This window comes from Motacilla alba, chromosome 1, assembly GCF_015832195.1.
Source record: "Motacilla alba alba isolate MOTALB_02 chromosome 1, Motacilla_alba_V1.0_pri, whole genome shotgun sequence".
Classification (NCBI taxonomy): domain Eukaryota; kingdom Metazoa; phylum Chordata; class Aves; order Passeriformes; family Motacillidae; genus Motacilla; species Motacilla alba.
In genome coordinates, this window is record NC_052016.1 from 93,495,977 (window position 1) to 93,511,159 (window position 15,183).

The 15,183-nt window shown below is 38.9% G+C and overlaps 2 protein-coding genes across 4 annotated transcripts in view; one reads left to right on the forward strand and one right to left on the reverse strand.

Moving 5' to 3' along the window:
- The window catches only part of UNC50 (unc-50 inner nuclear membrane RNA binding protein), a 28,129-nt gene extending 25,060 nt beyond the window's left edge, over positions 1–3,069 (forward strand). The window contains exon 6 of the mRNA XM_038160860.1: positions 2,612–3,069. Coding sequence (XP_038016788.1) covers positions 2,612–2,814 — 203 coding nt within the window. The 3' untranslated portion in view covers positions 2,815–3,069. The remainder of the gene's footprint in view (positions 1–2,611) is intronic.
- Positions 1–15,183, reverse strand: part of MGAT4A (alpha-1,3-mannosyl-glycoprotein 4-beta-N-acetylglucosaminyltransferase A) — a 78,401-nt gene that overhangs the window by 20,000 nt on the left and 43,218 nt on the right. For all 3 annotated transcript variants that reach the window (XM_038160547.1, XM_038160633.1, XM_038160722.1), the window contains 7 exons: positions 14,110–14,156; positions 13,434–13,547; positions 12,742–12,817; positions 11,194–11,308; positions 3,076–3,206; positions 2,379–2,486; positions 1,790–1,983 (listed from right to left, as the gene is read on the reverse strand). In XM_038160547.1, the coding sequence (XP_038016475.1) occupies positions 1,790–1,983; positions 2,379–2,486; positions 3,076–3,206; positions 11,194–11,308; positions 12,742–12,817; positions 13,434–13,547; positions 14,110–14,156 (785 nt within the window). The remainder of the gene's footprint in view (positions 1–1,789; positions 1,984–2,378; positions 2,487–3,075; positions 3,207–11,193; positions 11,309–12,741; positions 12,818–13,433; positions 13,548–14,109; positions 14,157–15,183) is intronic.

Consider the following 15,183-nt stretch of genomic DNA (forward strand, 5'->3'; position numbering starts at 1 on the left):
ATGTTGCCTTTCTTCTAATACAAAAATGCATTTCTTCAATAAATAAAAATACCAAAACAAAACAAACAAGGAAAAACCAAAACCAACAACCCCCAAATCAAACAACCAAACAAAAAACCAAACCTGCCAACACAAAAAGCCCCAAACAAACAAATCCTACAACCCAACAAACCTCCACAAAAAACACACAAGCACAACCCCCCCCCAGAACAACAACAAAGAAAACCAAACAAGAAACTCTCCAAAAAATACCATCCCCCCCCAAAAAAAAAACCCAAAACAAACCCCCACAAACAAAAGAAACCCCAAACCAAACAAAACAAGATACTGAAAAACCCCACTTCTTCCCCGAAAAAACCAAAACATATAATCCTCTACAGCTAAGATTATTCTTAAAACAGCAGGTGGACATAACTACCTTAGGCCTGGCTACAATTTTCCAGGGCACAACCATGAACATTATTTTCCCACCTTTTACACAGATAAAATAGTACTTTCTCATTCCCCTAGTTCCCTTCAGCATTAAGGCAGCAGGTATTAAAAAATATATTTTTTCAACTGTTGGCACAGAAAAAATATTCTGCCTTTAAACCAAGGAGGTGTGGCAGTTCTGCTCCTCCACTCATGCACCTTGGAATGATAACCAGGGAGGTCTTTCAAAGCATAGCAATCAACTGAGACACTAATCTGACATCTCAAACAACAACCTTGAGTGTCACAGGTCAGACCAGTTTGGAACAACATAGTCACAAGGGAACTACTGATCTTCACTGTTGTACTGTGCCAAGGTGAAGACTTAGCCTTTGATTATGTATAAGGTACACAAGTTGACTGACTGGATTCAGTGTGGGACAGCAAAAATGTCTCCTTCACAAGAAAAAATCCAGTCAAATTGATTCAAATTGATTCAAAGAAACTTTGTTCTACCAGCCTATAGGTGTTGATCTAAAAAAAACCCAAATAAGGTGTATGAAGTAAGGAGAAAATGAATCCACTAACATAGCAACACTTAACTGGACATTAAATAAACCATGTATTTTATAAATCTTGAATTACTGTGTTGGTGAGACAGTAGCCAGCAAAGCAGCAAATGAGTCTCAAGAAAACTAAAGGATGACTAATCTCTACAGGGCTAATTACCCTTGATTACCCTTAATAAATCTGACCAGTAGTTGAAGAGAAGTCATACTTAGTCCCCCATCAAATCTCAGATATTTGTATTTTAAAAGCACACACCCCTCTTTCTTTTTTGTTGCATTTTAATATTTTTTAAACAGGTCAATCTGGAATCTTAGCACAGTGACTTGTTCCAAGCCCTGAAGCTATATCTTAAAAACATTGCCCTGCAGAGTCCCCAGCTCTCAGGTCTGGGGACATCCTTATACACTCCAGCAAGATTTCTGATCTGGACAGCCAAGGGACCAAGGCCACAGGGCACAACACACTGTACCACACACCATGCTGTACAATTGCTCTGTAATTAGACTAACCAAATACAAATAGGATCAAATTGACTTCTTTTAAATTCTCTGCATCAGAGAAGCACTGGCTTTGTATTGCATTTTTCATAAAGGCTCTAGATTAAATGAAAAGGAAAATTCAAAAGCAAGACAAAATTTAAAACAGTAAGAGGAATAGAGGTAAGACAGTAATGATGGCTGTTTCAGCTGATCTCCAAATGTCCTACACCATTTCACTTTAGGTTATAATGACAGCCCCAAAGTCTACCTTAAAGCATTCTTGGCACAAGCAACTTCACATATGAGACCAGCAGCAAGTAATTACTAACCTTTCTACATTGACTGGCTTGTCAAATTTAAAGAGAATATAATCTCCAGCAACTGGTGTGACAGCCCAGAAAAAATCTTCCCCTACGTAGGTTTTTTCTAGCGTATGCCCCTGGTAGACTTTTAAAGATGTCGAAACCTCTGCAGGTGGATTCACGTGGATTTTGTGCAGTAATGGTTTCAGGAAGTCCTTATCCTAATTGAAAGACAGACAAACATCATGCTGGTCAGACAACCTTATTTATTATGTTCCTTTCCCAAGTGCTTACACTTAAAACAAACATTGGCATAAAATGGAAAATTAATGCATTACTCATTTTGGGTGCATCAGATCTTGTACTGCTCAGTAATATGGAAGCTCCATTAAAGTAAAAAAAATTAGAAAAAATATCCCCTAGCAAAAATCCACATAAATAAGCTGGACTAGAACTTCTACTTTATAGTAACCAGTCTGTATTAGATTTAATTCCAGCTGGAGCAATATACATCATGCTTGAAAATGCAAGACAACAAGAAAAGGCCTTTTTTTTCCACAATGTTTTTCATTTAATCAGCCTGCTCTGTAAAGGAAGGGAAATATTTTCTACTAACTGTGAGTTTCTGGATCTTCCCTGCTAGAGAAGAGTGGAGGCCAACATGCTGGAAAAGAGAAGGCCTGAAGCGTATCCGTAGGTTAGATTTCTGTCGATCACAATGTTTCTGAAATGGTGGGGGGAAAAGGTAAGGGTGGGATAAAAAACAAAAACAAAACAACACATTAGTAAAAACCAACACAAGGCAAGAACCTAGGCCTATTTATCCAGTTTTTCTTGTTTTCATTCCAGAAATCTACCAAGACTGCTGTGCAAATGTAATACTGTTCAAGGTCCTTGCACAGAACCCGTTTATTCAGCAAGGGAGTCTCTTGAGAAATGGAGGACCAAAACGTGAAGTTTATTCCCCATTTGGAACTTTCTCTAAGACTGCTACCCAAGCAGTGACATCTTGCAGAGCTTCTCCGGTGGCTACATGTATAAGTTTATTTTAGGTCTATTATACATAGAATCTTACTGGACTTTTGCTTTTTATCCTTACTTCACCCATCTCCAAAATCTGAATAACAGCTATGATGCCCCTGAGAACTGTCCCTCTAAAGTTCTTTTTGAGATAAAAATCTTGGCAGGAAGAAAGACTCTTCCAGAGCACGCAGTATCCATAATGTACACTATTCTGGCTTTCAGCTCACAAAAATCAACTCATTCATCATCATCAAAACGTTTTAGAAGCTTTATAATAAAAACAAACTTACAGCATCTTTCTCAGGGTTACACACTTTGACCCAGAGGATATGGTCCAGGAGCCAATCAATAGGTTTCTCCTTATAAAACATAAATATGAACTCTACAATAAGAGTGATATCTGGAGACTGGAACATTTTACCTGTGGGTGACATTAAGAATAACTGGAGTTACTTTAGGTTAGAGATAACGCTGTCTTTTGAAATAAATGAGATAGCAAATGATAATATTTGTGCCAAGACAAGAAATATTAGCACTGAACAACTTGAAATTTCAATATTAGAAGTTCCATACCTTTCAACTAAATAAAACAGCTATTCAAACAAGAACCTGTCATATATCTTGGTGCTATCAAAATATTCAGTGTATATTCAATGTATCACAACACAGTCTCCTTAAGAATAGAAATTGCCAGTTTGAAATATTAAGAGAAAGAAGAATTATGGATTGGCATCTATTATTCCCCATGTCACATGTAAGTTCAAGCACCTGAGACGAGGAGCATTGCAAGTGTTATCAGCCCAGTGACACAGTTTCAGCTTCTGCAGGTACAGAAAGCAGAGATGCAACACCTACCACTAACTTCAGAACCTTCTGGGCAGGAAATCCAAAGGAAGGAAGGAAGATAGCAGAACATATCCAGACACAATGCAATTCAAAAAGAGACACCCCAGAGTGACCAGAGTTTTTTTATGCAGCGCACAGGCCATCAGCAAGACTACTGGGTGGCACTGTGCAAAAGCATTCTTGGGAATCCTGAAGACTGTGAGGCTTAAAGGGAGCCTTTGCAAAAGAAGGAAACTTACTGTTGATGAAGAAAGTCTATCTAATGTCAATATGAGCAATCACCTGCATGGCTGTGGAATACACTCTGGCAGTAGAAGAGAAGGTGGCCAATACGTGGGGCTACTGTGTCCATCTGAATGCAGCACTTGAAAAAAGTGCCTTGAATGAAAACATTGCGACCAGGAGCAACACAACTGGCAGTGGGGCAGTCCAAGGCTGAAGACAGACTGACAAGTGCTTGTACCAGGGACTGCACTGAAGCTTTGGAACAGGTGCTGAGGGAAATGCTTAAGGCACCATCCCTGGAGGTATTTAAAACACGTGTAGATCTGGCTCTAGGGGACATGGTTTAGTGGTAGATTTGGCAGTGCTGATTAGTGGCGTGACATGATGATCTTTGAGGTCTTTGCTAACCAAAATGATTCTATGACCACATGCCAGCTAAAATCCGAAAGGCAGTTCCAGATTTCAAGACAGATTCAGAAAACATCACCAGGTTTGCAGATGAAGTCTGAAGTCTTTGCTAGGTTACAACAGAGAAGGCAAAGAAGAAACATCATGTAACAATGAATCTCTCAGGAAGACATCTGCTGAAGTGATTCAGTTCTGCAGACATTGCTGAGATGTGGGCAGTGCTGGACTAAACAGGGACGGGCTATTGGGGCATGTGTGCACCAATGGATCAGAATCCAGCAGAAGATCTTTTCCAATGCAAGTCTTCTGTCTATCCACATTTTGGAGTCCTGTACAACACATTAACACACAGCACTCAGGCACAGGAAACGTTTTGAGGGTTTTTTTCCGCTTGTGAAGAGACCTCCATAGGCTTTCTAAATAACAAGTTCCACAAGTATAGAGGTTCTAATATTTTCTCTACTCTTAGGAAAACCAGCTGGAGTAGACGTAAAGAGGAAATCACTGGAGGAGCCTTGCCCTTTTCAGAAAGCAGGTCTGATGCAATCTCTTTTCTTTATGACTTGTGTGAAATTGGGTAAGAACAAAACCAATGGAAGAATACTCAATGGAAACTCCGAGAGGAATCTGGAGGTGTCTGAGTTAGACTACATGCCATGCAACAAATATGGAAGAAGCATCTGACTAAAGTACCAATTATTTCACCTGTTAGAATGATGCTATACTCATTATAGTAGACAATTTACACACTGGGGTGGAAAAGCAAATGTGATAAAACATTAACTGATTTGACATTGCTATATCAACGTTGTCCCTTACAGAAACTTTACAACCAGCCCTTTACAAAGCAAAATATTGTTATCATTTTTAAGTTGCTGTTGCAATGATACCTCAAATAGGTATCTCCACATGAAAATACTCTGTAACCAAAATTTGAAACTCCCACTACACAAGGGACAACTCCTACTGAGCAGGGACAATTGCAAAGCTTTATTCTTAAAAGACATCAGAACGATGTTATTATTTTTATTAGTACATTGTTTAACATTATTTGTGGAAGTAAATATTTAAAAATGGGTAGGAAACAATCATATGATTAGTTAAATGTTGTGTAAAATAGTCATGTAGAATAACAGCTTTCAGCTTGTCACACTTCCAACTGAACAGACCCCAATTTTCCTGGTGATTCATCTCTGCCTACTGCTTTCAATGGCATAGGGCAGGAGAGGAGAAAAATATAGTAAGTCCTAATAAAACACCAGCTAAAAATGGGACTAATCAGATGTTTCTGTGATTTTTATGGGACTGAAATCATCATTTCTAGGTGACAACTGCTGAGGCAGTCTGTAAGTCACATCTGTTTCCATAGGAAGTGCACCTTTCCATGTGGTTTCAGAGACATGCACAATACAAAGAGAGTCAGAAGACAGAAATATCTCCACATATTGCCCTAATCTCAATGCCTCTTCCAGGATCTATACACAGTACTTTGACAGTTTTAAGCTATTTTCTGCCAGGATCTTCTTGGGATAGATGTGTTTTTTGTATTCACTAGCTTCCACAGGCTTTCCCATCTGTGTGTCTCCAATGTCCACTCCAGCTTGTAATGGCTCCTTTTATTCTTCTAGCCAAGGACAGAGCAGAAGAATCGCACTGACATTTTTTCCTTTGACTAGCTCATCTGCTGAAGGACAAAAGGATTATTGTCTTGTCCTCACTCACAAACCCTGTCACTGAGAACTTGGCATGAAGGTCCTACAATCAAGCAAACTGAGAACAAGACTGAAGGTAAGAGTAGGAATTTACTCTTATCCCTAATTTAGGTTATCCTAATTTTACATAAAATAGAAGCAGGATATCAATGTATTATTCACCTCCATATGGCAAACTTATCTAGGCTCAAGAGGCAGTTTCCTTTAGGAAAAGGAAATTCTACAGCATTCTACCGTCCACCATGAGTCAACCACCCCAGACTTGGGGAATAATCTAATTGCCATGGTGATGTCACAGGGCACAGCAGAGAAAAACAAACAAGCAAATAAAAACCATAAACCAACCAACCACAAAAAACCAAACCAACCAAGCAACCCACCCTGACACATCCAACTGCAGCTAGCCAGAATAAGAGAGGTGAGCCAGCTGTACCTGCACTGGCATCTTTAGACCCAAGCAGCCTCTCTGCATTACACTCACAGCACCATGGAAGTGTTCAACAGTGGAGATGAAGTCTTCTCATGTTAATTCCTAATGAACACTAGAGAAAAAATGAACAGGAAACACCCTGATCCCAAGACAAGCCCTTGTCTTCCTTCAGTAACCAAGGAGAGACATCCCCATACCAGTTTCTGAAATGCTGTCACCACCTTCTACACACAGCTTGGCCCCAGCCCCCCATCCCTCTGTATAACATCCCCTCACTCATCTGTCATTTCTGTCTCAGGACACCACCTGCACAGCAGTTCTGCCATGGACCCATGTCCCCTTTTTTTCCATCAAAGCAGTCTCTATAGCAGCTCAAAACCAGTTTGCGGCGAAGTCTCTGGTTAAACGGGTCTTCAAAGCTCTGGATCCCTAACTGGCCACACCTAGTCCTTGCAATGGAAACAAGCCCAGTCCAACTCCGACTGTACAGATCCAACACCCAGCCCCTCTGAATCCAAATCAACCAAGCCCTTGCCAAGCCTCTCCTAACCAAGAGCAGCAGCAGCACCAGCCTGGCTTCCCTAGGGCACAGCCATAGCCCAAGAACAAGCAGCAACATTTGCTGAGGTCCTTCTGTCCTGCTCCCATGCAGCAGCAGATGAGGAAAGTGCTGTGAGCCACAGAACTACTGAGACACCACCCAAACCCAGCCTAGGGATTGCCCGCTGGCCATCCCCAATATGCAGTCAAAAAGCACCAAGCCAAAGAGACCTAAGCAAAACACGGCAGTGAACACGCACTGCCTCCAACTGCAAACTCTGTGGAAGAATTGAAGCCATGGCTCATCTAGCACCAGGTAAATGCACCCGGTACAGTACATGGGAACAGACATAAATCCAGGACACCCTGCTGACAAAACTTCAAAGCTTTTACATACAACCTACCATTGAGAAGAAACTTCAAAATCTGAAAGAATTAAGAAAGTTAAAAAAATAAATAAAAAGTAAAATTTTGCTCCATAAAACCCAAGAGATATAAAAGGCAGACTTTCTTCAAATTATTTATCTATATTAATAAAAATGACCATCAGGACCGAAATAAACCAAACCTGTGGAACGCTTTCTGATTTACTGTGCCCTGACAAGACTTCTATTCATTTTTAAGTCCTTTTAAAGGCCATCCTTCTTCTGGAATTATTCTGGCCATCTCGGTATTTTGCTGGCAAATACAAAGCATATACAAAATGAAACACTTTGTTTTCTAGTTCTCTGAACTGCCAATATCTAAATCATTTTAATTCTTCCACATGAGCATCACTAATATTGAGTCTACACCAACAATAATTTTACACCTGCAAGCACATATTCCAGCTATAGCTGATGTTTTCAATGCTTTCCCTGGTAATGATATGCAAATTGCTGGCATTAAAACCAGAATCTCTTTGAAGTTATTTAAAGCTCAAATGTTTGACTTGGCTCTACACTTCCCTAAACTTCAACTATGCGCACAGCTTGAGCAAAACTGCAATCAGAACAAGTTAAAATAATCAAAACAACAGGCCTTAAAACATCAGGGCACAATAAGACTCAGAGGAACTGCATAAGACAATCAAAAGGTCATTTCAGAGCACTCCATGAAATGTTTGTGACAGCTGGCATTATAGGTACAGTGCAAGGATTGCAGTTCCTCTGGAAAACACTTCAGCTCACAGGCAGTTGGAAGACAAATCATTATTCCTCATAAAAAGCTAGTAGGACTTTCCTACATTATGTCATAGGTCTCACAGTGCAAACAAGAATCCAGAAGAGTAAAAGATACATCTCCTTCCACAGAGCTTCTTAAGGAAACAGCATACATCTCACCCATTATTTATTAGATACTTGACAGCACTTAAGACTATGCTTTCAGGATTTAAAAAAAACCAAAGGAAGCAACGTCTGTTCTGTGGCAGAGGTGACAGAATTCTATAATCCTGCTGTCAGCCTAAATAGCTACATTTGCCACTTCCTCGTGTAGCACTTGCATAAATTAGATTTTCAGTTCAGAAATACACTATGACAAAAAATCCCACATTTTTACCTCGCAGATTTGCAAGCTAAACAAGGTTTCCAACAGCTAACAGTGAATCAACCACACCTCTCTTTTTGAGAGATGATTTCTAAATCAGTAGCATCTAGACAACAGTTGCCCAGAGAAGCTGTGGATAATCCATCCCTGGAAGTGTTCAAAGCCAGCTGGATGGAGCTCTGAGCAACTTGGTTTAGGGACAGGTGTCCCTGCCCTTGGCACTGGATGATTTTTAAGGTCCTTTCCACACCAGGCCATTCTATGATTGTGTGAATTCAGGGCTCTACATTCTTTCTTGGACATCTACACATAAAACTGATCCCCAGTTACAAACTACTGCTGCTCTTCCCAAAGGCATCTGCATTACCAAATTGCCACAGCATCAGTCTGCATCAAGATCCCTAAAGGGATAGCAGAAATGAGAAAAACCTACATTACTTTCATAAAATTTCCAAGCAATATATGGTTATAGCACACCAATGTGTACCAGAGCCAAAAGTTTTAGTTGCTCTTATGAATACTAATTTTTCTCTCAAAGCTTAAAAACAGAATAAGTAGCTATATTGGAAGAAGAAAAAAATTCTAATTTAATTTTCTAGGTAGAAAAGCAATGTTAAGATCTGTAGCCATAGCTAAATGCACCTGAAATTCTACTGATGTCATCTAGTTAAAAGGAGGCAAACAAATATGATACAAGGAACAAAAAACAAGGATCCAGGCAGCAGGAGCTAACAACTAAATTTAACTACAGCTACTTTAGAGCCCACACTGCCCAGAAGTATACAGACAGTAAAGAAAAACAAAATACTTCTGAACTGTTGTGCTTTTGATTAAGCCAAGTCTCAGTAGTAAGAACTATCCACCTACCCCACCAGGCTTAAACACTGTGCCCTCTACAACAGCACAGAGAATAGAAAGGGGGGGAGGGTGAAATACACAAATACTAAGCAAGTTAAGTGACCTGAATTACAACTGCATGGGGGAGACAGCACACATCCTAAAGTGTAAGTTGGCTTTATGCACATTTGCTTTTATGCACATTTGATGTGTCATTCTTGCAGAGTGGCAATTTGTAAGCGAGCACACACTACTACTAAGTCAGGCAAATGTTGAATAGATGTAAATTCTACAGCCCAGGAACTCCATACAGAATTTACACTTAAAATGCAATTAGACTGGAGCTAAAACTCAAATTGTGGGCTGAGTCTGGGTTAGTGTTTAACTGTTCAACAGTAGAAAGAAAGTCTTATCAAATGCTGTATTCAACCAGTTGCTGCTAACACCTAACAGAATGTTGCAAGGAGTTCCCCAACCAAGGAGAAGTTTATTTAGGGCAAGATGTCAGTAAACTACTTAACTTCATATTTTTCCATGCTAGGCAGCATAATTTCCTATTACTCCCAACTCCAAGGCCACAGAACCAATTCCATAATTATTTCAGCAGCAGCCTATCTCTGATGGTAGCCCAAAGCAGTCAGGTGATGGCCAGGTGTAGAAGGAGACTTCACTCTGCCCATTTCCTTTCCTCCTCCCCACTGCTTCTGTAGGTTAAACTGGCCGGCAAGTCTACAAAGTCTACATTCTGTACCCTAACACAGCATGTAGGAGGGATAATTACTGTTTTCCTTTCTACTCCAGGAACCTCTGAGACCCTCAAAGTCAGGGAACTATTGCCCACCTGATGCTGAGCTGGAAACAGGACAGCACGTATTCAAGTAGTGCCAACATTCTCAGTTCTCAGTGCAACCATTATGGGTCACTGAGCTAAAAATGAAGCCATTCTCTGGCAAGTAGATCCAAAGGAAAGAGAACAACAAGAATTTCCAAGAGAATGAGAGAACTCAGGGCTGCACTTTTATCTTTTACACACAGGATTTTCTTTCTGTTCTGAACTCAACTTACAGCCTTCATATTGGAACCATTTGTGTTGACCACAGGAATCTCCAAAGTCTGCCCCAGCTTTTGATTTTTCCTTGCATATCTCCAGCTTGCTGCTTTTAAAAAGATCATGACACATCAGTGCAGTAATGAAATAACTTTTTGATTTGTAAAATCCCTTCCAAACTTCTCTATCATTGCTTTTTTGTTAAGTCCAGTATCTCTCCATGAAAAGATGTCAGTGTAAGAGCAAAGAGCCATAATTTCCAGAGCACCCTGACAGTTGACTCACAACCCAAGATCCTGCACTAACTCTTCTCACTGTTGCTCATTGCAAAGGACAGACTCTGACCGCATCTAGGAGGGAACAGATTGTCATAACTTCTCCTCCATGGAGTAGAAAGATGGAGATAGAACAGGCTTTGCAAGAAACTGATGCCTGCCAATTCTTGGAAATTTTAGGTGGAGCTAATTTTCATGTTTTTTCTTTATTTCAGTCAGTTATATTTTAATTACACTTTCATTTTAACAGCAGCTAAATTAAAAATAAATCATGCCTTGCAGTTTGATTGTTAGTATTTTTATAAATTACCTATTGGTTATAAAAATTCCCTCTTTTCCAACAGTTTGAATTTGCCTCCGTCACACAAAAGTATATGAAACAAATGAGAGGCAAAAGCAACAACCATGAGCTAAACTAGAGTTCCTAAAAAAGGCAATGAATTTCTACTTCTTGTTCTATTTCCAGTACAAAGAAGATAGCTTTGAAGTCAGATCACTATTAATTCACAGTCTGAGTATGAATGTGTTCTTTCAAACTGCAAAAGTGAACATTTTCTTACCAATGAAACCCAGCTGAGAAAATTCTAGAATCATCCAATCTTCAGAAGCAAGCTGAAGCGCAAAATTTTTTATTGTGCTGAAATAATTCTGCTTGACAACAATGTCATCTTCAAGCTAGAGGAAGGCAGAAGTGATATCAACATTAAAAAAAAAAAAAAAGCACTAGCAAAGCAATAGAAAAAATGTACTGCTAGGAAATACTGACTTATAATATATTGCTAACACATAGCCATACATTTCTAATGCTAGCACTGATATAAAACATAGATGCCATAGCCTGGAATAACTATTGTAGGGATCAGTCTGTCTCTTTGTGGAGAAATAATACAGAATCCTTGTGGAAAAGTAATAGAGGAACTAGTAAGAATCCACAAACATATCTCGACTTCTTACTTTAGAACACTGCTTTGCCAGCTTCTTTCTTCAAAGGAAAATCATCCATGAAATAATGTTAGTCTAAGTGGCATCATCAGAACAAGTTTAATATGTGCATTATTTCTACACAAATGTGACTGCTTGTTCACAAATGTAAGAGCATTGAAAGAGTTCCTCCTCTGAGACAAGAGGCTGAGAGACACAAAATACCCAGGGGTAGGAATCATTTCACCTCTCCAACAGAAGCACAGGTGCATAGTCCATAACCACCTAGTCCAGGCTGCAGAGCTGCCAACACAGGGTGCCACAGTCCCTTTAATCCACAGTAAGTTCAGGCCATTGCTGCCTTAGGGACCCTGCTCCTCCTGTCCTTTCTCACAGTGCAGTCATGCCCTCCCCCTTGTGCAGGCACTAAAATTTGTGCAGCTTCCCAGTGTCAAACCAGACTGTCACATGCTATTGGCTCTGCAGCTTCCCAGAGAGCTGAGACTCCAACAGCTCTCAGAGAGGAGTCAGCATAGCTTTGTGAAAACTGGATGAGATGTGTGGGACTTTACACCCCAAGGACACAGGCACAACATCTAAATAAAGATCATTAGTGCAGTTACTAAATCTGAAATACCTGTGGGTAAGATGTCTACTTCAAAGCAGAAACACATGATAGGAAAAATTCTGAGCTAAAAAGTGAAGAACTACCTAACTCTGTTAGAAACCTCTTAAAAAAAAAGAAAAAAGAAAAATGCTGTGTCTATACACAACAGTCATATTAAAGTGACACTGCACTTTCAAAAGAAAATAAAAATAGATTTTAGTTTCATTCCTACTAGAAACTATGCTGGCTAATTTTTTTTTTTTTAAGGCAACTCAACAATAATTCATTTCAGGGACAAGGAAAAAACAGTTAAGTTAAGCTGCTTGCATTCCTTCACTTTTTTTTTTGCTAGGCCTCTTAAGAGAAGTGACATAGGATAAATTACTTTCTACTTCAGAGACAGTGAGACAGAATCCTCCTCAAATTACTTTCCCATATACCACAACTACCATACTTAATGCCCTCTTTAAATGATGGGATCAAGTTCTCTGTTCTGTGTACGTCTTTCTGATGTGTCCAACAACATAATTTCCAGAGACTCATTTGAAAACTTGTCTCAAAATAAAGAAGAAAAATTTACCTGAATATAATAAACTCCTTTTTTCTGGGCATACATCATAAGAAAACAATAATCCAAGTTTTGTTTTGTTCTCCATCTGAAATTAAATTGAAAGCTTAAGGTTTATGAAAAAATGTTATTTCAATACAAGCTGGCAATACAAACTAAATTTCATTATGAAGAATGACACATATTAGTGAAATGTTAGGACAGCTGCTTTTGGCATTGTTCCCTCAGGAAATCCACTGTCTGGAAAAAAAAAGGAACAAAGTTTTCACCTTATGCTTTAATACAGACATCAAATTGGTTTAATTTGAACCTGACTTCGTGACAACTACCTGACATTTCACTAAAAACACACGTGCATTTAAAATGGTAATTCAACAAGAACTACTGGGTTTTACCCTGTATTTCATGAAGAAAAACAGCAAATGAAAGAGTGCACATACAGGAATAAAAGTGTATCAAAAGTCTCAGTTCTTGTCCCAAAATTTAACACAAAATGGATTCAACCAAGCATAGGCTCTGATCATGCACAGAGCAGCATGTAGCTAGGAATGAGATGGATTCACAGAGCATTTCTAGCATCCCCACACTTGCAAGAATTACAGTAAGAAAACATTTCAAGAATTCACATCCCACTTGCCGTTTTATAAACAACCAAAGTGTGGGTGTGGGAGGAGATGGGAAAAGATCTGGGGGAATAAACCTACCTCACTCTCTCTTTTGAGTCTCCAAACGTTTCTTTCAAGTTTGTCAAGTCAGGATAGTATGTTGCAGGAGGGGCTATAACTTCCACCAAGCCAGAATTGATCTCTGTAGAAAACCTGTCAATAGAAACATCCTGAAGTCACAGGAGAGATTCTGAGTCCTGTAGTTCCTGCTCGCTGTCTGTTGGAGCAGTTATTGTGTCTGGGTATGAGGATTTGCTCAAATGAGCCATACAGAAGAACAGTAGTATAGAAAAAAGTATTGTTTTCCTTAGCATGTCCTTCAGAGCACTATCGCCTTCTGCCCATCAGAATCAAACTACATTCTAAACATTTTTTTTTGTGTTTTCTCAGGAACTAGTGATTTTTTTTCCTACAGTTCTCTTTGAACATACAGAATACAAGGCCCTAACACAAATGTCACAGATTTCCGTTCATGTTTAAACAATCCCATCTGTTTATGGTGCATCAAATAATTTAATCCCACTTACTGTTTTACAGTTTAACTGACTGAATCACTGCCTCTTAATTTGTTTTACTTTCTTGTTCAAAAGTCCAAAGCTCCACCAAACAAAAAGGCACGACCACTTATTTCCAGAATATTTTTAATTGCTTATTACAACCTGATTTATTTTATCATCAATAAACTAAGAAATTCCCAATTAAAACTACAACTTACTCTCTTTCCAGGCTTGCAACAACACTGTTAACATAATCAAGATCAGTCTGGGGAAAAAAACAAACAAAAAAATGAATAGATTACTTGATAGTTCTAGATTTACATGTCAAAAGAATGAAGTGAAATAAACATTGCAGGTGGCTGTCCTTGAAAACCATTTTCATTGCGTAATATATTGGAGCAATAAAAGAACAAAACACACATGTAACTATGTCTTACCTCTAATATGAGAATTTTTTTGTAAACAGAGGGGAATAATTATCTCATACCTGCACTTCACAGAAAAGTGGTAAAACTAACGCTCTTGATGATGAAATGATCGCTGAGTGTTTGTGTAGGAAGAAGTGTTTGTGTAGGAAGAACTTCATATTATTATTACACAACAATAACAACAATATATTAGAAAATATTAAAAGAAAGAAATCTTTCTGGAAAACAGTGCATTGAACACACACACACACACAGACACACATTCCTCTTTCAAAAGTACATTGCCTAAGCTTTGCATTTAAAGCAAACACCCTAACCACAGAGAGCAGTGAGCCTGCTGCCTTTCTGACTAGGGTTGCTTTTAGGCATCAGAGACTAAATCTGAGGGACAACCAATCCCATCAATCACTCACTTCTCACAGATGCAATAATTCTAAAAATTGCTCGTTGGTGAAAATACAAATCGTGACATTCTGGAAAAGTCTAGTTCATCTAAATTGCCAGCACTGGGAAATTATTCAACCTGGCTGTACACATGCATTCCAAGAGAAGAGAATTTGTGAACTCATAAATGTGACTGAAAACACTGGTCTTTGTTACACTTACCAATCTAATGATTTGACATATTGTTTAAATTTTTGAAAAGAATAGTCTATAAATCAACCCAGATTCTGGCTCATGAGGATTCGGGAGAAAGAGTTGTCTTTGAAAAGCCAGAAACAAAAGAACAGTTCAATTTTTTTCTGATGAATTTGTAACACAGGATATCATTAAAGGATTATACACAGAGAATAAATCCCTCCCAAGCCTTTCTATAGAATTGTTAATCTTGTTTGACAAAGGTGCTCACCCTTTGATCTTAAA